Source organism: Cavia porcellus, unplaced genomic scaffold (genome assembly GCF_034190915.1).
Source record: "Cavia porcellus strain 051 isolate PalLab524CR breed Dunkin Hartley unplaced genomic scaffold, mCavPor4.1 scaffold_8, whole genome shotgun sequence".
In the NCBI taxonomy this organism is placed as follows: Eukaryota; Metazoa; Chordata; class Mammalia; order Rodentia; family Caviidae; genus Cavia; species Cavia porcellus.
The window spans coordinates 49,648,160-49,672,734 of record NW_026947491.1 but is presented as its reverse complement, the minus strand read 5'-3'; the positions used below and the strand labels follow the sequence as shown (position 1 = coordinate 49,672,734).

General features: G+C 38.6%; 1 protein-coding gene and 1 long non-coding RNA gene across 4 annotated transcripts in view; one reads left to right on the top strand and one right to left on the bottom strand.

Annotated features, from left to right (window-relative positions):
- The window catches only part of LOC106028988 (uncharacterized), a 59,261-nt gene extending 57,824 nt beyond the window's left edge, over positions 1-1,437 (bottom strand). For all 3 annotated transcript variants that reach the window (XR_010049313.1, XR_010049314.1, XR_002792764.2), the window contains exon 1: positions 918-1,437. This is a non-coding gene — a long non-coding RNA (uncharacterized LOC106028988). The remainder of the gene's footprint in view (positions 1-917) is intronic.
- Positions 514-24,575, top strand: Ptges3 (prostaglandin E synthase 3). The gene is made up of 8 exons (XM_003475964.5): positions 514-782; positions 16,937-17,050; positions 17,182-17,251; positions 17,863-17,961; positions 18,997-19,086; positions 22,215-22,277; positions 23,176-23,200; positions 23,439-24,575. Coding segments are annotated over exons 1-8 (483 nt in total). The 5' UTR covers positions 514-780; the 3' UTR covers positions 23,459-24,575.

The window sequence follows — 24,575 nt, the reverse complement described above, 5'->3', positions numbered from 1 at the left end:
TCAAAACCACGGCGACCGCGAAAAGCCCCGAGCCCCCATCCCCAAATTAGCCCTGCACTGTCTTCAGGGGTTTTCACATCTTTTTACGAAGGACCGTTTCCTCAATGGCTTGACTAACCAATGCTTCGGTTTACTTATGAAGACTCGCGACTCTGCACGCCTTCTCCTCACAGCCTTGCTCTTTGCCAATGCGAGGCACGCTCTCTTAACTCACTCACGGCGCGTGGCCAGGCGGTTGAGAAGCCAACGGTTTTTGCTTAACGCTAGAGAAGAGCGCGGAAGGAGAGGCGGGAACAAGGCAAACAGGGCGGGAGGGGGTGTGCGTAGCGAAGGGCGGGGCTTGCGCCGGGAACCCTCGCGAAGGAGCTGGGAGACCCCGCCCTTTCCGTAGATAGCTCTAGAAAGCCGCGCAGGAGCCTAAAAACAAAGACTGCGCACGCGCGGCGACTCGGCCCGGGCATTTTGCTGCGTCACCAGCCGCCGCCCGGCCTTACCACCCCTTGCTCGCACGCACGCACGTTCATTCTCCGTCCTCGCGCCCCTTTTCCTACACTTCTCCTCGACCAAGGAGCCGCGCTCGCCGCGCGGTGCATTGTGGGGACCCAGGTCGAGCCCGCCGTCGTCGCCGTCGCAGTCGCCGTCGCCGTCGCCTGAGGGGAACGAGAAGAGGCCACGACCGGGGAGACAACGCCGGAGTCGCCACCAAAAAGGAGTCGACTCCCTAGCAGCCGCCGCAAGAGGCCCGCCCACCCGCTCGCCCGTCCCCCTGCCCCGTTCACAATGTGAGTGCGACATCCCGCTCTGGGAAGGTCGCCCATGAATAAGGCCCAGGCCGCGCGGGGGTCTCCCAGCAGCCAGCAGCTCCCCTCCCTCCCCCCGCGTGCGGCCCCTAGGGCTTCTCTGGGAGGCGGTCATACCTGGCCTTGGGTGGGAGGTCTCGAGATCTTCACTCCGCTTACTGTTGGCGGGTAGAGGACATTTTTGTTCCACATGACCGTTTTCCCCGTCTTTGAAGCTTCCCTCACCGTACGGTGCCAGGAGCCCCACTTTTCACCCTTGGGCGGTCCTGGGTGGTAACTTAGCGCTAGGCCCTGAGTTGCTGGGAGCGCCCGTCCACGCGGGCGCTGGAGGCGTGGACCCCGCGGTGGCGCGCCGGGCCGGGCCCACCTGTGGTGGGCGCCGCGCGGACTCTGGCCAGCTGCACCACGCGGCTCTCGGCCCTCCTGCGAAGCGGCCGCAGGGAGGCCTGTGCACCGTAGTTAGCTTCTCACGTCTCTGGGTTTCTGGAGTATGGGTCTCGCCAGACCGCCTCCTAGCTCTGGTTCTGGGAAAAGCGTGCGTGTTGCCAAATCTCAGCCGCCTCCCCCGCAGCCAGGAGTTACCAAGAAGCACAGGTAGTAGCTGCACGTGTCCAGAGATTTAGAAACTCTGTGTGCGTTTGCGTAGTTGCACAGTAAACTTTAGATGAGGTCTTTTATCAGAGTGAGAACCAGATAGGCATGTGACTTACATTTCGATGCTTAATAAGCAAATATTTATTATGCGGTGACCACAGATTCTGAAGCAGCCCTATCTTTGTTGTGATAAAAGAATTTTAACCGATTAAGAAATCCGATTAAGGCACCTCTGCTTTATATTCTTTTCGAAAAAACATTTAACTTATCCGATATGAAAGCTAATTTGAGTTTTTCAGAGGGAGGTGCTAACTGCTCTAAAGGTAACTGGAGAACAATTAAAAGGGAGTAGCTTTATTACAAAATAATTCACTTTAAAGGGTTTGCTAAACAAGGTGTGGTGCATGCCTGCAATTCCTGTGTTCCAGAAGCAGAGGCAAGAGGATCTCTGGAGTGCTGGACTAAAATGGAGTACACAATGAGTGAAAAGGCCACTGTGAACTATGTATCTAGAGGCTAGCTTCAAAAACGGGGAGAGGGGTGGTGGTTTAAGAGTATAAAACTGGAAGTTTTTTAAGGAAGCTGGTGTGTGCCTGTAATCCTAGCATTCCTGAGGCTAGACAGGAGGGGATCACCACCAGGTGGATTCCAGCATGAACTACATAGGAAAAGCCTTTTTCAAGTCATACTACCATCCCCACAAAAAAAGCTTTAGGATACTGCCAGTTGATGGTTGAAAACCACCTTCAAGAAGAAAGTATTACTGTGAGAGCATATTTAGAATTTTGGACTATGTTTCCCCTACAAAGTTGATAAAAGGTTCTAGTCAAATTTGCTTTGTTTTGAGGCAAGGTTTCACTCTCGTCCAGGCTAGCTTTCAACTTGTCTTATGTAAGCCAGACAGATTCACAGCAATCTGCCTCAGCCTCCTGAGAGCTGGGATTGCAAGGGTGCACCACCATGCCTAGCTAAGTCAATTTAAATTTATCTAAAAACAGCTTGTGCTTTTTCCCTCCTTTAAGTAATGTTCCAATGTGTTAAAAATGTCTTTTAAGCCTGGTGTGTTGGTACATGCCTGTAATCACCAAAGTATTCAAGAGGCTGAGGCAGGAGAATAGCCATGAGTTTGAGGCCAGCCTGAACATAGTGAGACCCTGTCTCAAGAAAGAAAAGTTTTACGTTGTAACCAACTTCATATAGTCAAGTAAGATCCTTTTCACAAAAAAAAAAAGCATTTGCATTTTTTTTGTTGTTGTTTGTTTTTTGTTTTTGGAGATAGTCACACTGTTGTTGTCCAGTCTGACAATGAACTCAGTATCTTCCTGCCTCAGTCTCCCTAGTGCTGAGGTTACAGACATTTGCCACTATGCCTGACAGAAATATGCTATTTGAAATGGTTTGAATTAGAAATACTTTCTGGGGAAAAAGTAAAATATTTTCTGGAGGTCACATAACTAAATGAGAAATGTTAAATTACATAAATAAAAAGTGTAGCAGTCAATACCCCCAAGAAGTAGTTTCTAGTTAGAAGAATGCTACCTTCAAAACTGATTTGGGGATAGGAGGCTGTACTAGGAATTAAATCCTTGACTTTTTCACTAAATTAACCAGGTGTGATTATAAAATACAGCAAATGTGTAAATTAAAATTTACTTCAATTGGGCCGGAGATAGATAGATAGATAGATAGATCCCAGCTGTACAAGCACCTGCCTGGTGAGCAGAAGGTTCTGAATTCAGTTCCTGGTACCAAATCCAATAAAATTGTCAGCCAGGTGTCATGGTGCATGCCTGTAATCCCAGCACTCAGGAGGTTGAGGTAGTAGGATCCTTCCTTGCCCGTTCAAGATCAGATGAGGCTGCAAAGTGATCTTAGAGCCAGTCTGAACTACATAGTGAGACCTCATCTGAAAAAGATTTAAAAAATAAATGACATTGTCATGAATCCATCTCAAAGCAATCCTTAAAAGAATACTTCTTGCTTCAAGCATGCACATCCCATCATTCTTGGCACTTTTTGGAGCTCTTCTGAAAGTCCTTTCGGTGAGTATCTTTAGTTGTGCAGTCCTGGCTATTTCATTGTCTTTCATCAATTCAAAATGTTTGCCTCATAGTCATTTTCACTTTGGAAAAGTGCTTTAAATAAGATAGATGAAGCTATGTAGTGTTTTTATGAGTGCCTTTCTGTTGGATAATACTCAGCAATATTCACTATATTTTTGATCTCATAACAGGAAAGAGTGCTTCCTTGTGGCAAACTAGTGCAGGAGAGCTATTTGGTACTTTTAAAATATTATCATAGGAATTAACAATAGATACAAAATAAAATTTGAAGTCTTGGTCATCTGTGGCCTATAATTGTGCAGAAACTTCCTGTCTGTAACATTGGTTAAAGTATTCCTTAGCTGTCACTCAGTTTTGTAGGCTTGAGCCCTAAAAATAGAATCAATCCTTACATTGAACCTTCAGAATAAATTCCATAATATATGGCATATGGTTAATTTCTCTTTAAGTTAGAAAAGAGTAATTTATGATGGCCTTTGTTCAGTGTTGATTTCCTAACCATTGTAACCTGGCAACTGGATTCTTTCTTATTTTTCGGATTTTTTTCTTTCTTGCTTAGTTAGGCTTTAACTAGAAGGCAACAGGAACTGGAAATGACAAAATCACTTGTTCAGGCCATTTTAATACTAAATTAATAACAATCTGATCCTCCTGTTTAATTGTATTGGTAGTTTAAAAATCTAAAATTCATCTACAAGGTGGCACGTGTGTTACACTCTAGCTACTGAGCAGGCAGACTGAGGGTAGTTTTCCCTAGTCTAAAATTAAAAAAAAAAAAAATTAAAATAAAAAAAAAAAAAACAAGGGGCTGGGGATTTAGCTCAGCAGCATAAGCACCTGCCTTGCAAGCAGGCAAGTGAGTTTGATCCCCGGTACCGATAAAAATTTAAAAAAAAAAAGTTTTTCCTAGTCTAAGGCTATCCTGAGCAACTTCATGATACCCTGTGTCAAAATGAATGAAAAAAATGTTAGGACATAGAGATGTGGCGTACTGCTAAAGGAAAAGCAAATTCTAGGTGTCTATCATTTTGTATCATTTTGGAGTCTTGTATAGTTAGTGATTGTGTGTTTTGTGAAAAATGCCTTTTAGGGGGAGCAAAATGGCACTAGATATTCTAGACTGATCTCAAATTCCTAGCAATCCTGCTTCTGCTGCCCAAGTGCTGGCCATCATGGCTGACCTAGCTTTTAAACATTTAGGATGCAGGGCTGGGGATTTAGCTCAGCAGCATAAGCGCCTGCCTTGCAAACAGGCAGTCGTGAGTTCAATCCCTGGTACCGATAAAAACGAAAAAGACAAAAAAAAAAAAAAAAAAAAGAAAAGAAAAGAAAAGAAACATTTAGGCTGGGTTGAGCATTGTTCATGCTTGTAAGCCAGCATTCAGAGGCTGAATGCAAGTTCAAGGTCACCCTGTACTGCATAACCCCTGTCTCAAAAAAAACCAAAAGAACTTTTAGGATAGTATCTTACTATAGCATTTTTATTAAGCTTTTTATTATCAATTGTTTAGATTAACAGCAGTAAATTTTAAATTGAGGCTGCTCCCTTATACCTTTGAGTCTTTGCTTTTGCAGATTTCTTGTTCTTTTGGTTTTTTGGTTTTATTTTTTTGGTCTCGGGGAATCAAAGTCAGCAACTGCACCCTTGCAAGGCAGGTGTTTATGCTGCTGAGCTAAATTCCCAGCCCCTTGTTTGTTTGTTTGTTTGTTTTTGAGACAGAGTCTCACTGTATAGTGCAGATGGCTTCAAACTCATTGCAATCCTCTGCCCCAGCTTTCTGATGGGATTACAGGCATGTGCCACTATGCCCAGCTCAAGGATTGCCAATTCTAATGTTATCTTGAACAGTAATAGTTTCTTTTCATGTAATATTCCAAACCTGTATGAAATGTTGCTGTCCTAGATTTTCAGTGCCAGAGTTGTTCTTCACATGTAGTGTACCTTATTGGTAGAATGTTTATGTCAGGTCTTTTGAATTTAGAGAATGCTCAGTATCTTTGTGTACAGAAAGGTTCTAAATCACAAAAGTTTTTTTATGAAAACAGGGATAGAAGAAGGACCTTACTTCAAACTGATAAAAGGCATTTATGACAGACCTACTACCAATATCACACTAAATGAGAAAAAAGAATCTTTAGAGCTTTTCTTTTAAAATCAGGAACAGGACAAGGGTGTTCACTCTCATCATTCCTGTTCAGTATGGTACTTCAAACTTCAGCCAGAGCAGTCAGGCAGGAGAAAGAAAGGGTATGTACAGGAAAGGGAAAAGTCATGCATTTGCATAATCTTTCACATAGGGGACCCAAAAGATTTCTAGAACTAATAAAGTATTTTTAAGATTTTTAATTTGATTCCAATAGTCCTTTTTATTTGCACATGATACAGGGGATTGAATCCAGGAGCTTCACACTGCACTATTATGTACATTTATGTATTATATATTTTTTCATACTGGGATTTGAATTTAGGACCTTGCACTGGCCAGAAGGCACTTAATGCTGTTAAGCTATATCCCAGGTTCCTGCACTACCATGTATCCCGAGTCCATTTAAAAAAAATTGAGACAAGGTCTTGATACAATGCTCAGACTAGGTTCAAACCCTTGGTCGTCCTACCTCAACCTCTTAGTGCTGAGATTGCATGCCCAGCTTCAAGAGTTAATAAGACATCCATTCACAAAGCAGTTAGTATCCTAAAATGTTCAGAACCGGATTAGAACTCAGGATTTATAATAGAAATCTTTTTTTTTTTTTTTTTTTTTTTTTTAAAGCTGGAATTGAAGTCAGAATCTTGGCTTGCCAAGCAGTTGCTTGTGCCGCTATATCTTACTGCTCTAGAAATCTTTTTTTCCTACTTCACAAAAACAAAATTTCCCAGGTAGTTGTCTAAATTTGAAAAGAAAGACAGTATCTGTATTTTGGGTTTATTTATGATTTCTGAGGAGACAAGGCCTCACTGTAGGCCAGAGTGGCCCCCAACTCATAGTGATCCTGTGTCAGCCTCCTGGGATTATAGATGTGCACCACCATGCCTGGTTGACATAATTTAAAGTGCTTCTTATATAATGTCATATTTCTTGGCTGACAGTAATAGAGCCCACTAGGTCTAAAATTTTGAGTTTTAAAGGAATTTTACTTCATACAGTGAAGACTGTTCGGGGAATATTAGAGTCCACAAATGGGGAAATATGGGAAAGTCATGGAATTGGTTGGGAAGAACACTTTATGTTTGGCATTTTATGTTTGGGGAGGGAAGAGATACAACCTTGAACCACTTTTGCCCTCCTTTTAAGATGTAAATTAATACACGGAGCCCTTTGGGATGTGGTGGCACATACTTTTAATCCCAGCATTGGGAGGCATAGTCAACTTTTCATGTCTTATTTCCTCCCATATATTGAAATAGATTTAAAAGTTTTTTTATTTTTTGCCTTTTTTGTTTTTATCGGTACCAGGCATCGAACTCACGACTGCCTGTTTGCAAGGCAGGCGCTTATGCCACTGAGCTAAATCCCCAGCCCCTACAAGTTTTCTTGATTATTTTATGAATGATAAGCCAAATTGACAAATTTCAGTTTTTAAAAATCAGTACTTTTGAGTCAGACTCATGCCTGTAATCCCAGCATTTGGGAGGTTGAGGTGGGAGGATCCTTGTGAGTTTGAGTCCAGCCTGGGCTATAAAGTAAGCTCAAAGCCAGCCTGAACTGCATAGCTAGACCCTGTCTCACAAAAAGACAAAAAAAAAAAAAAAAAAAAAATCAGTACTTTGATTTTTTTGGTTTCAATAGAGTGCTGAAATCATAGCCATGTACTACTCATGCTAAAAAAAAAAAAACAATACTTCTCAATTTGATAACATCCTTTGTTTTTTATGCTTACTGTAGCTTTACTCATTTTATTTTTCTATACCTGTTAACATGGAAAGATAGTTGAGGATGTATTAAAAGTATATAAACATATATACTTAGGCAGTGGTACCGGGTTTTGAGTCTAGGGCTTTCACTCTGCGCTCAACTCAGTCCTTTTGCCTCAGCCTCCCAGAAAACGGATTATAGGTATATGCCACCATACATACTCAGTTTGAATATAGTTTTAGGTAATGCCCTATTTTAACGGGTGTGATCTAGCATTTGGATTCTGAAGCAAGAGAATCCCAAGTTTGAGGCCAAACTGAGCTTTATAGTGAGATCCCATGGCCAAGAAAAAAGGAAAAATGGGAGTAAGGAAGTGGGCTAGGGACATATCATAGTACAAACACCCTAGGTTCAAAACCCAATACAACAGGAAATAAATAAATGCGTACATATAAACAAACAGCAAAAGGATTCAGAACACGACAGTCATTACTTTTGAATAAAGCATGAGTTTTTAAAAATGGCTAGCCCACACCTGTTACCTCACTTTTCTAGGATACTGAGGCCAGATTGGAAGTTTGAGCCTAGCTTGTCCTCTTTTTGTTTGTTTATTAAGACAAGGTCTTACGCACTTTAGACTGGCCTTGAGCTCACCTTGTAGCCTAGGCTGGTTTTGAACTTGCAGTAATCCTCCTGCCTCAAGCAATCTTACTTTAGTCTTCTGAGAGTTTAGATTATAAGTGTGTGGCAACAGGCCCAGCTGGTAAGTTCTGTGTGTGTGTGTGTGTGTGTGTGTGTGTGTGTGTGTGTGTGTGTGTGTGTTCATGTGTACTAGGGATTGAATTCATGACTTTGCACTTGCCAGGCAGGCATTTATGCTGCTGAGCTAAATCCCTGGCCCTGGTAAGCTTTTTAAGAGCTGAAATTTTGATCTTTGGTCTACTGTTGTATCTTCAGAATACTTCCACCACATTGAATAAACATTTGTTTAGTGAAGAAGTTTCAACTCCTAAATTTGTTTCAGCTATCTGACTTGCCTATGTAAGATGCTTGACAGTTAGAGTTGGAATTAACTGGGATCTCTTTTTTTTTTTTTTATTTTTGGTCTTTTTTGTTTTTATCGGTACCAGGGATCAAATTCACAACTGCCTGCTTATAAGGCAGGCGCTTATGCCGCTGAGCTAAATCCCCAGCCCCTAATATTATTTTTTTAGTCAGTACCAGGGATTGAACTCATGACCTCATGTTTGCCAGGCAGGCACTTATGCCCCTGAGCTAAATCCCTGGCCCTGGGATCTCATATTCTTGATGCTTTATTTTACTGTAACCCATTTTTAGTCAAATTCATCTGTATTCCATGTTACACAGACTGGAAAGTAGATAGGTAGTGAATAGTTGAAAGACTATGAGAAAGACATTTATAGATTCAGTCTCTGGTTTTATAGTTCATTAATTACAGCTTTGCTGTGTTTTGTAAAGTTTGCTCATTTTGGCAGCACATGTACTATATTTTGGAATATTGGAAAAATAGCACCAAGTCAGCCTTAAAAATCTTTTGACTTGCGAGTCCTTTATTTTAAAAATAATATTTTTAAGAATAAGAAGTGGATATAATTTGGTAACCTTGATCTCTTAGGTCAAAACAAGAGACTTTCTTTTTAATTGACTATCGTCTCCTCCTTATCTCCCTATCCTCCATTTTTTTTTTTCAAACCTAAAGTCCTACGTGGTGGTACATACCAGAATGTTTTGAGCTTTAGGAATTTTTTTTTGCTTTTGGAGCCATAGTTTCTCTATACAGTTCAGGCTGGGTTTGAACTCACTTTGTCACTGATGCTGGCCTCAAACTCACATTGATCCTCTTTCCTCAGCCTCCCAAGTGCTGGGGATTATAGATGTGGGCCAGCTGCACAATTGTGAAGACTGAGGTAAGAGGATCAGGGAGAATTTGAGACCAACCTGGGCTACACAGCTAGATCTATCTCAAGAAACAAAGTTGACTTTGGTCAAAACTTTTATTTATAATTGTGTTCAGTCTTATGGTACTGGGGATTGAGACTAAGTAAGACCTTTACTCTGAAATTAGAATCTCACAAAGTTGCTTAGGCTGAATTTAAATTTGTAGTATTTCTTCTTCAGCGTCCCAGGGTTGCTAGGATTACAGGTGTGTACCACTCCTACCAATTTGTCAGAATTCTTTTCACTTTTTCTTTTCTTTTTTGGTCTTTTTCCTTTTTTTTTTTATCGGTACCAAGGATCAAACTCACGACTGACTGCTTGCAAGACAGGTGCTTATGCCGCTGAGCTAAATCCCCAGCCCCATTCTCTTTTTTCTTTTTTCACCTGATTAGTTTCTTCATGCTGCTATTTGGGTGGGTGGGTTATTTTGGTGGTTGGTTGGTTTGTAATCTCAGTAAAAGAAGCCACTAAGAGTCTCAGGTCAGCCTGAATTACATAGTGAGAAACTGTCTTAAACACCCACCCTCAAGAAAAGGGAGCATATTTTATTCAGTGGCTGTTACTGCTCTATTCTCTAATATATTTGTGCATGTTAAATAATCAGTATAGAGGGCTGGGGATTTAGCTCAGCGGCATAAGCACCTGCCTTGCAAGCAGGCGGTCATGAGTTCGATCCTTGGTACCGGTAAGAATGAAAAAGACAAAAATAAATAAATAAATACAGCATGGTAATTTAAAAAAAATAATCAGTAGTATAGACAAGATTATAACATTCTAATTTTCCCCAGGTCTTAAAGTTAAGATTCGGATATTAAACCATGTGTGGTGGTACATTTGTAGGCCCAGCACAAGGCAAGAGGGTCATAGATTTGAGCCCACTTGAACAATTTAGTGACACCCTGTCTCAAAAAAAGGGCTGGGGATGTATTCATAAACAAAACAAATTCAGATATTAATATTTGATTTGTCACATTTTATATATGAAGAAACTTTCATTTGTAAAGAAGTCAATCGACCTTTGTGAGAGAAGTAATATAGCGAGGTGAAGGAAATAAACTTAAGAGGGTCTAGATGTGTAGGTAAGACTGGCCTTGAACTTACTATGTAGTACAGGCTGACCTTGAATTTGTACTGATCCTCCTGCCTCAGCTTCCTAGTGCTGGATTACAGGTATGTGCCAACATACCTGTTATAATTATTTTTTATAATAAAATGTCTTCATTTAATTAGCTATCAGAAAACTGAAATAATAACTGAATCATTTTCCTTAGCAAATTATTTCCATGTAACTTCCCTGTTACTTTTTTTTTTTTTTTTGTACCAGAGATTGAACTCATTTCCTTGTGCTTGCCAGGCAGGCATTTGTGCCCCTGAGCGTGTATCCCAGGTCACTGGTACATCTATTTTCTGAACTGAAAGGTACTACAATTTTCTACAAATTAGGATAAAACCTCTCAGCTTTTAGCATATTGAAGTCTATAGTCAGGTATAGTGGTGCAGGCCATGCCTGTAATGCTAGTCTGAAGCAGACATATCACAATGAGTTTGTTGCCAGTCTAGGCTGCGTAATGAGAACCTGTTGGGGGTGGGGGATATTCAAATGGAATGTGGCTATGTGAAGGCACCAGGTTCAAATGCTGGTACTGGGAAAAAGAAAAGGCTTGTCAGAAGAACATGCAATGCTCCTCTTGTTATTTTTTTAAAATTCATTTATTTAGTCTTTTTGAGACAGGGTCTCGCTATGCAGTTCAGGCTGGCCTTGAGCTCACTTTGTAGCCCAGGCTGGTCTGGAACTCAACAATCCTCCTGCCTCAGCCTCCTGAGTGCTGGGATTAAAGGTGTGACCACCACGTCTGGCTTAAATTTATTTTTGTGTTTATCTTTTTTTTTTTTCATTTTTTTATTTTAAAGATAGTAAAATACAACAAAATAGATCAAAGCCAGTCAAAACAAAGCAGCAAAATTGGTACAGAACTTCAGAGCAAGATACTAGGAAAACAATAGTAGCTACCAATATCTTTTTATCTTTATAATACTTGTCCATTCCATCAGATATAACAAAATCAAACCTAAAACAAACAGTAAAACCAATCAAAGCAGAACAGTCAGAACAATACTGAGTTTCAAAGACAAGCTAGAAGGAAATTCCCCAGATTTGATAAATTGCATACTGTCATCCTCCCAAGAGACCCAGACCACTGGCCCCAGGCCTGCAAAATGAACCAAACAGTCATTTCTATCTTTTGCAGTACTGGAAATTAAACCCAGTAACTTGTACATATTAGGCAGGTAGTCTACTGCTGAATTATATTCCAAGCCCCAAGTTAATGCCTCTTGATTGTTGTATAATTTTCGTGAGTCACAAAAGGTACAGTACAAACAATAGTAACCCCTAATGTACCAATTATTTAGTGCCAACTATTATGACAGGGTCTGTTATCTATCACTCCTACTCTTCCCCAGTGGATTTTATTTTTAAGTTTATGAAAAACATTAAAATAAGGAACATCTACAGCCTGAGTATCTGTGGACTAATGAATACCATTTATCAAAGCAACAATTTTTGAAGCTTCAGAGTAAATGATAATTGAACAGTCATAGCCAGATTTGTGAGCTATAATTAATTGCAGTCTGCCTATGTCTTAAATGAATAGAAAACACAAAGCATTGTACACAGAAATAACTTCAAGATAGTTGGAGCAGTTCAGTGTATAGCACTTGTCTAGCATGCTTGACGTATGATTCTTGTTGCCACTAAAATCAAGAAAGCAGTGTCATTAAAATTTCAGAGGATTGGGGCTGGGGATTTAGCTCAGCAGCATAAGTGCCTGCCTTGCAAGCAGGCAGTCACGAGTTCGATCCCCGGTACCGATAAAAAGGAAAAAGACAAAAATTTTTTTTCAGAGGATTGTTTTTGGCCAAGCAAGAAGTCAAATTCAGAACTACACATATGCCAGGCAACCATTGTATTGCTAAGCTACGCCTCTACCCCATGTTGATTTTCATAAAATATATTTTTCAGACGTAAAAATCAAGAGAATAAAGCTGGACAAGGTGGCACACACCTGTATTCCCAGCACGCAGGAGGTTGAGGCAGACAAGATTGTTTTGAGTTTGAAACAAATCAAGGCCAGCCTGAACTTTATAGTGAGACCCTGTCTCACAAAGACCAAAAAAAGAGAGAGAATAATTTCCATATAGCTATCATACAGGTGCAACACATAAACTTTTGGGACATTGCTTAAGTAGTTCAGCTTACCTTTTGTTTTTCGTGGGGATTTTTTTGGTCTTTCTGAGACAAGGGTCTTGCTATGTGGTTCAGGCTGGCCTTAGACTTAACTTTGTTAGCCCAGGCTGATCTCAGATTTCAAACTCAGTCCCCCAGCCTTAGCCCCTTGAATGCTGAGATTGCAGGATTGCCCTACCACGCAAAAAAAACCGGCTTTTTTTTGTTTTGATTTTGGGGGGGTTCTTTGTGTGTGTGTGTGCGTGCATGTGTGAGTGTGGTATCAGGGATTATGCCACTGAGCTAAATCCCCTAGCCCTCAGGCTGACTTTTTGAAATAGGGTTTCACTATGCAATTCAGGCTGGCCTCAAATTTACAGTGATCCTCTTGGCCCTCCTGTGTACATGGATTAGAGGCATGGGACACCACACCCAACCAGACCATGTTCTTGAATTGTGTTTGTTTCTTAAATCTCTTAAGTAAGTATCTGTTTGTTTTCTTTTTGGTTTTGAAAACCAAGATCTCACTGTGTAGCATGTAGGCCTTGAACTCACAATAATCCTCCTGCCTTAGTTTCTGAATGAGGTTACAGGTATGCACCACCATGCCTGGCTCTTAAGTATCTTTTAGTCTGAAGCAGTTCTTCATTTCAATGATTTGCAAAGTGATAAACTAACCGGGTATGGTGGTGCACACCTGTAATCCCAGCACTTGGAGGCTGAGGCAAGAGGATCATTGCAAGTTCCAGGCCAGCCTGAACTGCACAGTGAGACCGTCTCAAAAAGACTTTAAAAAAAAAAAACCCTTTTTCTTTTAAGAAATTCTACTTTGTCGTTTAGCTTGAGTAGAAGTTAATAAAGGGAAGGAAGGAGAAATACCTCTTTCCTTCACTGCCATTTTTATAAAGAATTAGTACTCCAGTCTAGGCTGTACTTCTTTCCAGCCTCAAACAAACTCCAGCTTTACTGATACACTAAATGCAACCCTTTACCACTGCTCAGTAACAGCAGGTGCTTGTAAGCATTGTAGGCCTCCTGACCCTGCCCCCACTATCAGTTTGCTGCTATTTCTTTTTTTTTTTTTTTTTTTTTTTTTGTCTTTTTGTCTTTTTGAGACAGGGTCTCTATGCAGTTCTGGCTGGCCTCTTTCTTTCTTTTTGAGACAAGGTCTTGCTGTGTGGTTCAAGCTGGCCTTGTGCCCACTTTGTAGCCCAGGCTGGTCCTGCACTTAAAATGATTCGCCTGCCTCAGCCTCCCAAATGCTAGGATTACAGGAGTGTACCATCACACCAAGCTTCTTTTGTCTTTTTGAGACAAGGTCTCACTATGCAGTTCAAGCTAGTCTTGGGCTCACTTTGTAGCCTAGGCTGGTCTTTAACTTGCAAGGATCTTTCTGCCTCAGCCTCCCAAGTGCCTAGATTACAGGAGTGTGTCACCATGCCCAGCTAGTTTGCTGGTGTTTGTGTGTGTTACAAAAGTGAGATGAGCTTGATAGTCACTGGGTAATGTATTTCAGCAAGCCAGATATGAAACCCTGGAAATTGGCATAAAAGGATGAAAACTCTTGTTCCAAGATCCGAAATAATTGGTCCTGCACTGTGGGCATGCACAGACTGTTAAATGATTGTCCTAGGTCTGTTCAAATCCTAGAGTTAAGGACAAAGCAGAACCTCATGAATTTCTGCCAACTTTGTTTGGTGTAGAAGGTAGTAGAAGGTTGAACCCAGGGCCTTAGTTCTAAGATAATTGCCTTATTTGAACATCATTTTCCTTTATTGAGTATAAAACCATGTAATGCTAATTTGCTTGGACTTTAATAAAAGGAAAGTGAAGCCAAGCATGGTTTGGGTGCATGCCTATAATCCCAGCAGTCTGAGAGGCTGAGGGAGAAAGATTAAAAGTTTTACTTGTCTGTACACATAACACACACATTGTAGATTTTGTTGACATGGGTTAATAAACCTATGGCCTTGTACAATGCTAATAAACCCGATCTTTACCACTGAGCAAAAAAACCAAACCAGTTACAAAGTAACAAGCATTTTAAAAGACACTCTGTTACCACATGGTGACCTTATACTGTTTTGGAAAGAGAGTTAGGAAATAATATATAGCCAATGCATGCAAAAGATTGTGAATTAAGGTATGCTACATTCAGAAGTTTCAAGTATGGTGGTACACACAAATAATTGCTGAGGCAGGAAGATCTCAAATTGGAGGCCAGATTGGGCAGAGTAGACATCTGCCTTGCTACTAAATCTACTAACTAAACTGAGGATGTAAACTCTGGGGCCATGACAGTTTTCCTGTCTCAGCCTGCCCAACAGCTGTCACTTTCTTTCCTTCATTCGTAGTATTAAGGGATAGAACCTCAAGCATGCTAGGCAAGTACTCTACTACTTTCCTCGTACTTATTTATTTATTTATTTATATATTTATTTATTTATCTTTCTCCTTTTTATCAGTACCGGGGATCGAACTCACAACTGCCTGCTTGCAAGGCAGGTGCTTACGCCACTGAGAGGCAAGGTCTTTCTATGTGTAGTGCAGGCTGGCCTTGAACTTAAGTAACCCAGGCTGCCTTCAGGTCAGGATGATCTCCTTCCTCAGCCTTCTGAATGCTAGGATCACAGACATCTACTACCACACCCAGCAAGTGCTCTACTAATTTAAATCCTCTGCCCTTTTTAAACATTTTATTTATTTATTTATTTGTCTTTTTCCTTTTTATCGGTACCGGGGATCGAACTCAGGACCGCCTGCTTGCAAGACAGGCGCTTATGCCACTGAGCTAAACCCCCAGCCCCTATTTATTTTTTTTTTTTTTGTCTTTTTCATTTTTATCAGTACCAGGGATCAAACTCAGGACTGCCTGCTTTCAAGGCAGGTGCTTATGCCGCTGAGCTAAATCCCCAGCCCCTAAACATTTTATTTTGATTCAGGATCTACCTGAGCTGCCAAGGCTGTTTGGAATTTGGAATAATCCTTCATTAAGCTCTGGAATAGCTGGAATTATAGGCATGTACCTCAGCACACTTGACATATACAGTTTTTGTTTTTTGTCTTTTTCATTTTTATCAGTACCAAGGATCGAACTCACGACCGCCTGCTTGCAAGGCAGGTGCTTGTGCCGCTGAGCTAAATCCCCAGCCCCTGACATATACAGTTTTTACTGCCAATTAACTGCACTTGAATGTGTTTGCTTTTTAATGGGTTTTAACAGATTAAAAACTGACTTTTTTCTATACAATCTGGGAATCAAACCAAGGGCCTACTGCATGCTAGATAAATAATGTACCATGGACCTAGGTTCCTAAGCCTAAAGCATGTTTGTTTGTTTTTAAGGTCTTCTCTCACTCAATTCATGCTGGCCTTGAATTCACTGGCTTCCTTTCCATAGTGCTGAGATTATAAGTGCACACCTCATGTTTTTTGGTGGTTTTTTTTTTTTTTTTTTTTTTTTTGGTCTTTTTTGTTTTTATCGGTACCAGGGATCGAACTCACCTCACAACTGCCTGCTTGCAAGGCAGGCGCTTATGCCGCTGAGCTAAATCCCCAGCCCCTTGTGTTTTGTTTTTTGATTGCAGTTTTTGAGAGGTGATATCTTACAGTTCAGACTGACCTAGAACTCACTATGTAGCCCAGGCTGGCCTGGATTCTCATGCCTCAGTCTCCCAAATGCTAGAATTGCAAGTGTATGCCCCCATGCTCAGCAGTCACAGTGGTTTATAAATATAATTTTTATAGTTTGAGTTCTGGCAGCCAACAATGTGAAGAAACTAATAGTAAGAAAAAGGTAAAAAATTACAGGTTTCTTCTAGTATATTTTGGATATAAGTACAAAAAAGTAACAGGTAAAGTTGTAAAATTTAATTTTTAGGGCTGAGGATTTAGCTCAGCAGCGTAAGTGCCTACCTGGCAAGCTTGAGATCATGAGTTCAATCCCTGGTATCAAGAAAAAAAAATTATTTTTTTAAATTTTTAGCCAGATATGGTGATGTAGCAATGTGGGGAGGCTGAGGCAGGAGCATTGCAGGTTTGACCTTAGCCTGGGCAAATCAGCAATTTAGTTGGAAATCCTCTCTCAAAAGATTGGGGGATGGGGAAGTTGGAAATACTCTTGAGTGGTGGAGTGCTTGCCTATCTTGTGGGAGGGAGTCCCTGGGTTCAATACTTAGTATAAGCAGCAAAAATAAAAATGATAGGAATATAGCTTAGTGTAAAAGCCGTGTTTGTTCCCAATATTGTTGCCTCTTCCAAAGAAGCCTTAATATTTTAAATGCAATGGTTACTGTTAAAGTTTCTGTTTAAATTACAGTGACGTGCCTCAAAATAACTAGTGATATATAGTGGAGTAGACAAATACATCACTCACATCCTGCACTTCAGAGATTATGTAAATAGTTAATAAACGAGTTTGTCTTATTTTTCTGTTTGTAGGCAGCCTGCTTCTGCAAAGTGGTATGATCGAAGGGACTATGTCTTCATTGAATTTTGTGTTGAAGATAGTAAAGATGTTAATGTAAACTTTGAAAAATCCAAACTTACTTTCAGGTAAATTTACTGTTTTATGTAATTAGGTTTAAAATCTTCTCAGAAGACTGATTAACCTGAGGGTTTTATTGTTTTTTTCATGCAGTTAATACTGATCTTTGAAGAAGCTTATTTCTTTTTCTTTTATACAGTTGTCTTGGAGGAAGCGATAATTTTAAACATTTAAATGAAATTGATCTTTTTCACTGTATTGATCCAAGTGTAAGTATTCTTAATCCTTATTTATATATGAGACATACTTCAAGTATTTTTTTAGCAGTAAGCAGTAATTTTGGTTTAGCAGTTGAGGACTTAGCTAGATATATTTATATTTTGTAATGTTTTTCACCCTTTATATTCTTTTCTTGTTATTACTATTTGGACTCGGGTAATTTAAGGCTTCTCTAAGCATCTTTAAGCCATTCTGTGATCTTAATGTGCTCAGTTAGATTTTTGAAGGTATTCTTTCATCTCATGCAGCCAAGAAAAAATGATGTCAAGTTAAGTAACTGTCTTCAGAAATATTTTGGCACTTGGAGAGTTTGAAATTCTTAGGAGTCAAAGACATAGTTCTTTGAATCTAGGGGAAAAAATAGAACAAGAAATGAGAAAAGGAGAGGTGAGAGCCAGGTAGAGTGGTTCACAACTCTAATCCCAGCTTCTGGGAGGCTGAGGGTACACAACCAAGTTTAAGCCAAATAATCTGGACAACAAGCAAGACTTTTGTCTCTAAAGAAAAATCAATAAAAAGAGAGGTAGGAAGGACAGACTGCTCTCTATATACTGTAGTGATCCAAGAGAGATAAATGGTGTCATTGTGCTTTTGTTTTTAGGATTCTAAGCATAAAAGAACAGACAGATCAATTTTATGTTGTTTACGAAAAGGAGAATCTGGCCAGTCATGGCCTAGGTTAACAAAAGAAAGGGCAAAGGTATGTTTTCCTCTTTTCTTTGAATGTTTAATATGTCTATATTAAAACAGAAAAGATAACTCACTAATGGGATGGATAAAAATAAATAAAACAGAAAAGATACGCTTGTTTGGGGCTGAGGATATAACTCAGCAACACAGAACTTAACTGGCAAGCACAGGATCTTGAGTTCAATTCCCAGTACCAAAAAAAGAAAAAGATACACTTTTTTGGATAAGGAATACAGTGTTTTCATTTCATAGCTAAGTATAAAAGCTCATATTCTCTCTTTTTTTTTTTCCTTGTAACAGCATTATGGTCAGAAAATCAGTCATTAGTTGATACAGAATCTTTCATCAAAGAGATGCATTGGGGCTAGAGATGATCCCCAGTGGTAGAGAGTATGTTTTATGTGCACAAGGCCCGGGGTTCAGTACTTAGCACCATAAAAAATGAGAAAGACGGACCTAACATAAAAGATTTAATATTTGCTTACCTATAACATGAGAACATAGTTGGAGCCAGTGAAAAAAGTAAAACTTTTTTAAGTGTCCAAGAATAGTTCCTATGTGAATGTTTCAAAAGATAATTTTAATAATTCTGAATGTTTGTAAAACTACATATTTACCTTTAAAGTGCTTGTTAGTTTTTCTATTTTCTTTTTTAAGATCTGTACATGTTAAATACAGACAGTTTTATTAGTACATGTTTGCACTACATGCAGTTTACAATCATTTTGGGGAGTGGGTCCATGTACACGCATGTAGCCAGCATGGTTTTTTTGTTTGTTTGTTTTTTGTCTTTTTCCTTTTTATCGGTACCAGGGATCGAACTCACGACTGCCTGTTTGCAAGGCAGGTGCTTATGCCGCTGAGCTAAATCCCCAGCCAGTTTTTCTATTTTCATCTGGGTGTTTTTGTTCTTGGTGTGTGTATATGTACACATTTTCTTGTGTGTGCTAATTATGTGTCCAATTAATGAGTATGAGTGTAGGTCAAAAATGTCTTAAAGTGCAAGTTAAGCTAACTGTAGGGTGATGTTTATATTGATCTATAGCTTAATTGGCTTAGTGTGGACTTCAATAATTGGAAAGACTGGGAGGATGATTCTGATGAAGACATGTCTAATTTTGATCGCTTCTCTGAGGTAAGTTTTCTCTGTCTCCTGCCTCAGTATATATATGGTTCTATAGATTATAATTGGTTTTAAGTGTTCTAAAAATAGATAAACATTAAATAAAATAAATAGAGCTGGAAATTTAGCTTAACAGCACAAGTGCCTACCTGGCAAGCACGAGGTCATGAGTTTGATTCCCAGTACCCAAAAATAGGTAAATAAAATAAGATACTAAAAGACAAAATTAATCTGTATAATCAATTAGTTCAACCTAGCTAGTTGTTGCTCTAGAATTGAAACATTTTTCTTCTTTGGAGAATGAATCCAGTAATTGTTTTGTATTTTGTAGCTATATAATAAGTGCAGATACAAAACTTTAAATGTAAGAAGGATGGTGAGTCATACTGAGATGTTTGAAGGTTTTTAGTTGCAAAAACAAAAGCCATCTGTGTGTGTGGGTGTGTGTGGGTGGGTGTGTGTATGTACGCATACGTGTACGTATGTGCACACCTGGTTTTCTGAGATGGTCTCCTGTGTAGTCTAGACTGTCCTTCAGTTCACTATTTGAGACTGGACCCAAAATTGAGATTCTTCTGCCTCAGCCTCCCAAGTACTAGAGTGAAGGTGTGTTCTACCATGTGTGCTTAAGTCTGTTTTCTAAGATGTCACAAAACCATATATTGCCAAAGCAAAAAATGTTAGATCTTTCTAGACAGATTGTGTTAGAATAAAGCTGATTAAAAAGTCATCAGTATGTGTTAGAATAAAGCTGATTAAAAAGTGCATATTACTCTCAAGGAATGTGAAGAGCAAAAAACAAAGTGCATATTACTTGCATACTGTGATGAATGCCTGTAATCCCAACTCAGGACCCTAAAGCAGAAGGATCACCATGAGTTCAAGGCCAGTTTGAAATACATAGCAAGACCTTGTCTCAAAACAAAACAAACAAACAAAAAAAAGACATTAGATTTAAATATAAACCCATAAAATGTATTTAAAGTATTAATTTCCTACTGAATGTATTTAACATTTCATATGGCTCTCACACCTTGATTTCAGTAAGAGGAAAGAATATTCACGTGATTCCTCATGTGCTATTTTTAGCTATAGTGATTGTTTTAACCTGATCACTCCTACCTATTCATTTTTTATTGTGCTACCTTTGTATTGTTTTACTTTTTTTTGTCTTTTTCATTTCCTAAATTGAGTTCTATTGCTGTTGTATTCTTAGCACCTAGCATTATGCTTAGCATATTTTGAGCATTTTTTTTTTTTTTTTGAATTTTGAGCATTTTTCATGCTCAAGGAAAAACAAAAGCTGCAGTGTCAGATGTAATTCCAACTACTTTGGAGGCTGAGGAATGAGGATTGAAAGTTTGAGTCCAATGAGGGTAATCTTAACACTGTTTCCAAATAAAAAGGGATAGGAATGTAGCTCATGGTAGAGCCTTTGTCTAGCAGGAGGCCTTAAGTTCAGTTATAATACAACAAAAGTTAAGTATTCAGCAGTGTCTTTGTCAGTTGCCTATGCTATTTAAAACTAGATTGTGATGATTATGATTTTACTAAGAGGTTTGACTAGGTTGTGTGTGTATGGTGCATTGCTTGGTATATGTGCTGCTGAAGCAAACATTACAGTGTTGTATTTGGAATTAAACTCAGGGCCTTTGTATTGAGTTATATCTCTGCCCTATTTTATTTTGAGATAATATCTCATTAAGTCATTAAATTACCACTGTTGGGTTCAAATTGGTGATCCTGCCTAAGCTTCCCAAGTAGTTGGGATTACAGGCATATATTTTTTTGTTGTTGTTTTGGTACTGGGAATTGAACTCACAACCTTGTGCTTGCCAGGCAGGCATTTATGCCGCTGAGCTAAATCCCTGGCCTCAGCATATATGTTAATGTTTTTATGTTTATGGTGCTAGGGATTAATCTAGTGGGGTCATGCTAGGAGAGCGTTCTACCAATGAGTAACTTCCCCAGCTCTTTTTATTACTATTAATTAAGGTAAAAACACGTGTGTGATATCTGATTCCCATGTACATAAGTGTAGAAAATTATATTGTTTACTGGAGGCCCAGTAGGTCTCTGGAACTTAAGGAAACTAAAAAAGCAGCATAATTTTTGAAGTGAAACCCCCAATAACCCCAAACTACTCTTGTACTTGTCTTTGTGCGGTTCGGTATTTTAGATACCTCACAGTAGAGTAAAATAGTCCTGTGACACTGGGCTTATTTCACTTTCGCCAAATGTTCATCATGTTGGGGATTCCAATGTTGACCTTTTTTTTTTTCCTCTGTTACTGAAAATTGCATCTAGAGCCTTCATTCTGAGTTACATCCCTAGCTCCTTTTTTAAGTTTTGAGATGGAGTCTTACTTAACTAAGTGGCAAAATCCCCAGGATGGACTTGAACTTAGGATCCTCCTGTCTCATGTGGCCAGAATGTCATTACATGTTTTACCACACCTGATTAATTTTTCCTTTTTAAAGTTGTATGTGACTGTTTAAATAGTTTTTTTCTAAAATTTAAATACTGTGGAAAAACTTTTAACTTGAGATGAATCCTTCCTTCTTTGATAATAGTTGTTTACTCTCTGGTTACTTGCATCTCTTCAAATAATATATCCTTTTTAAAAATAACTAATAGTAAGTTAGTACTCTGTATTACTAGTCCCAATTTATTGTAGTTATTCAAGGCTGCATTCCACAGTATGCACTTTTGAAGAACTTTTCATTTGTGGTATCTTAAATTTATTATTGTTTAGCCTTTGGTTGGATATTCAGGCTATTAGTACAGATTAGCCATCTCAAATTTTTATTTTTTTTATCTTTATTTTTTTCAAAGGTATTTGAAAAAAGGTAAATCGTTTATGTCCTCATAATACTTTAAATTATAGTGATAATACTATAATATACATGGCAAAATAAAAAACTTTATCCCTACAGATGAATCCTACTTTTTCTCACTAAAGATAACCATTTTTCAGAATTATCTATAATCTACCTTTTCCAGAAAGAAAGGTATATATTTCTTTGGTATTTTTTTGTTAGGAAATCTATAACAGACTTGAATATTCAGGATTGTGCCACCTAATAATTAAGGCCTAATTTAACATCGTTTTTAAAACTTAATTTTTACACTTCAAATAGATGATGAACAACATGGGTGGTGATGAGGATGTAGATTTACCAGAAGTGGATGGAGCAGATGATGTAAGTCTTCAAATTCTTTTTTTCTCTTAATTTTTAATAATCAGAAACAGTGCATTTATGGTTGTTCTATATAGCTTAAAGATTCCTGGGAGGAGGCAGTTGTTTTTTCCTAAATACCACTTTTAAAATGTGCCCATTCTTAATGGATGGATATCTAGTAGGGAGCCATGTTTATGGACTGTTCCTAAAGGGACCAAATTTTGTAAGAATCGTTGCAGAAAGACATCATGTCTTAATAAGTCAATTTAGGGATTACTTTGACAAAGGATACAAGTTAAAGATAGATTCAAAACCAAGAACAGGTATCCTAACCCTTGGGAGAATGAGGCAAGAGACCACTGGGAGTTAGAGGCCAGCCTGGAATACACTAATGAATTCAAGGCTAGCCTGAATTAGAACAAGATCCTGTCTCAAAAAACCTAAACAAATAAAAACAGATTTGTCAGAGAGTATAATCAAGAGAGGGGCATTGTGAAACTAATAATATAACACTAGGTCATTTCCTTAGCATTGCCCCCTCTGGCATCCTGTTTATATCTTCCAGAAAAATTATTCAATATAGCTTAGAAACTAATTATAATAATTTAGGATTAGAGTTTGTCTTTATTGGCCTATTGATCTTTGTATTGAGCCATTTTTCCTTTCACTGAATGACAAAGAGGACAGTTAAGAAGATGAGCTGAATTCTCACCAGGAAGCCACACATTAGCTTTTTACAGGAATATAGCCTCTCAGCTATATATCCATTCTCCTTAGATAAACCAGGTCTTATCCATTGATAATAGCCATATGCCTTTGCTATTTTAGTCAAAAATACAGTGTTTTGACTTCTTCGGCCAAACTAGTTAGAGGAATATTTGATCACCTTGATAACTTCTCTTTATTTCTTCATCTGCAGGATTCACAAGACAGTGATGATGAAAGTAAGTGACTTTATAAAAAGTGTATTTACACAGAAGTGTCAGATCAAAACAGATCAACTATATAACAATACTTTGAAGAAAATGGTTGATCCTCATGGTATTGAATAAAGTAGAAATGTGAATGATAGAGCTAAAATGACCAGTTTACTGGGAAACTTTTATTTTGACTGTGTACTGTAAGAATTTTAAATTGGTTATTGTTCCTTAATTAATTCATATTTTTTAAAAATCCTTTCAGAAATGCCAGATCTGGAGTAAATAAACGTCATCACCTGAATTTTGAAAAAGAAAATAACTTCTCTGCAAGATTTCATAATTGAGAGAATTCCTGAGTTGATAGCTCTAAAGGCAGATGCTGTATTTGCCTCCTTTAACCCATTTTTCCAACCTTTTTTTTTTTTTTTTCTTTCCCCTTTAAGGCTTCACAAAGGGTTGATAATTTACCATTGTATGGGGCAGTTTCGAGTCACCTGAGGGATTATTCTTATGCATGAACATTTCCCAGAGTTTCACAAGCTGTTGAGGTCCTAAGCAATTGATACAGCATTTGTGATTTTAAAAAAAAAATTCACCTAAGTCTTCTGTACTTCATAACATAGTTACTGACATGATAGTAAATTCTCAGCGTAGGGAAAGGTAACTAAATTTTAGGTTTTAGACATTGGCTTAAATTGGCTGGTACCTTAAATTGATAACCTACCATTCCTTTGGTATACTTTTCAGGATTATTCCACTAAAGTTTATTTTTCAAAAAATTTACTACACATTATTGTATGTAAGTGATCACTTGTCAGTGTTCCAAATGTATCTTAGCTAAAACTAGTGAATGCCCTTAACTTAGATGGTTTTTGAAGCCTGTACACTTGGTATTGTTTGGCCCTTAAAGCTTTTACATCTCTTAGCATGGAGGACGGAGAAAGCTGTACATTGTTGCTTGGGAGTCTGTACATTTAGACCAGATTTGTATTTGCACTGTCAATATGGCAAATGAATGAAAAGGTGTTAATACACTATTGGATTTTTATTTGTTTTTGATTCAGCTTTTATGCTAGCTGAAAAAAACCTCAATTTATGTTCATGACAGTGGGATTTTTTTAAATGTCTACATTCTTTCTAATAAACTGTTGGAAGACTTTTGGCTGTCCTTTTAAGTGTCTTTTACTGTAACTTCATGTATCTATATTTACTGGAATCGAGTATTTACTTTTGAAGAATTTGGGGCTATTCCTGTGTGTGAAAAAGGCTTGCTATAATGTCACAGGAAACCTTCTTAAAGTGGATCTGTAATAGAAAATTGTAGATGCACTTTGCAGCAGCTGGCAAAGAAAGTGTTGTGATTTGATTAAAATAAAACCAATTGTGTTGTCCTCCTCAA

Bases quoted from the DNA above. Each gene is read 5' to 3' on its own strand.
- Ptges3 (XM_003475964.5), top strand. The intron at 17,051-17,181 runs GTAAATTTACTG...TCTTTTATACAG, and splicing joins AAATCCAAACTTACTTTCAG to TTGTCTTGGAGGAAGCGATA. The intron at 23,201-23,438 runs GTAAGTGACTTT...AAATCCTTTCAG, and splicing joins ACAAGACAGTGATGATGAAA to AAATGCCAGATCTGGAGTAA.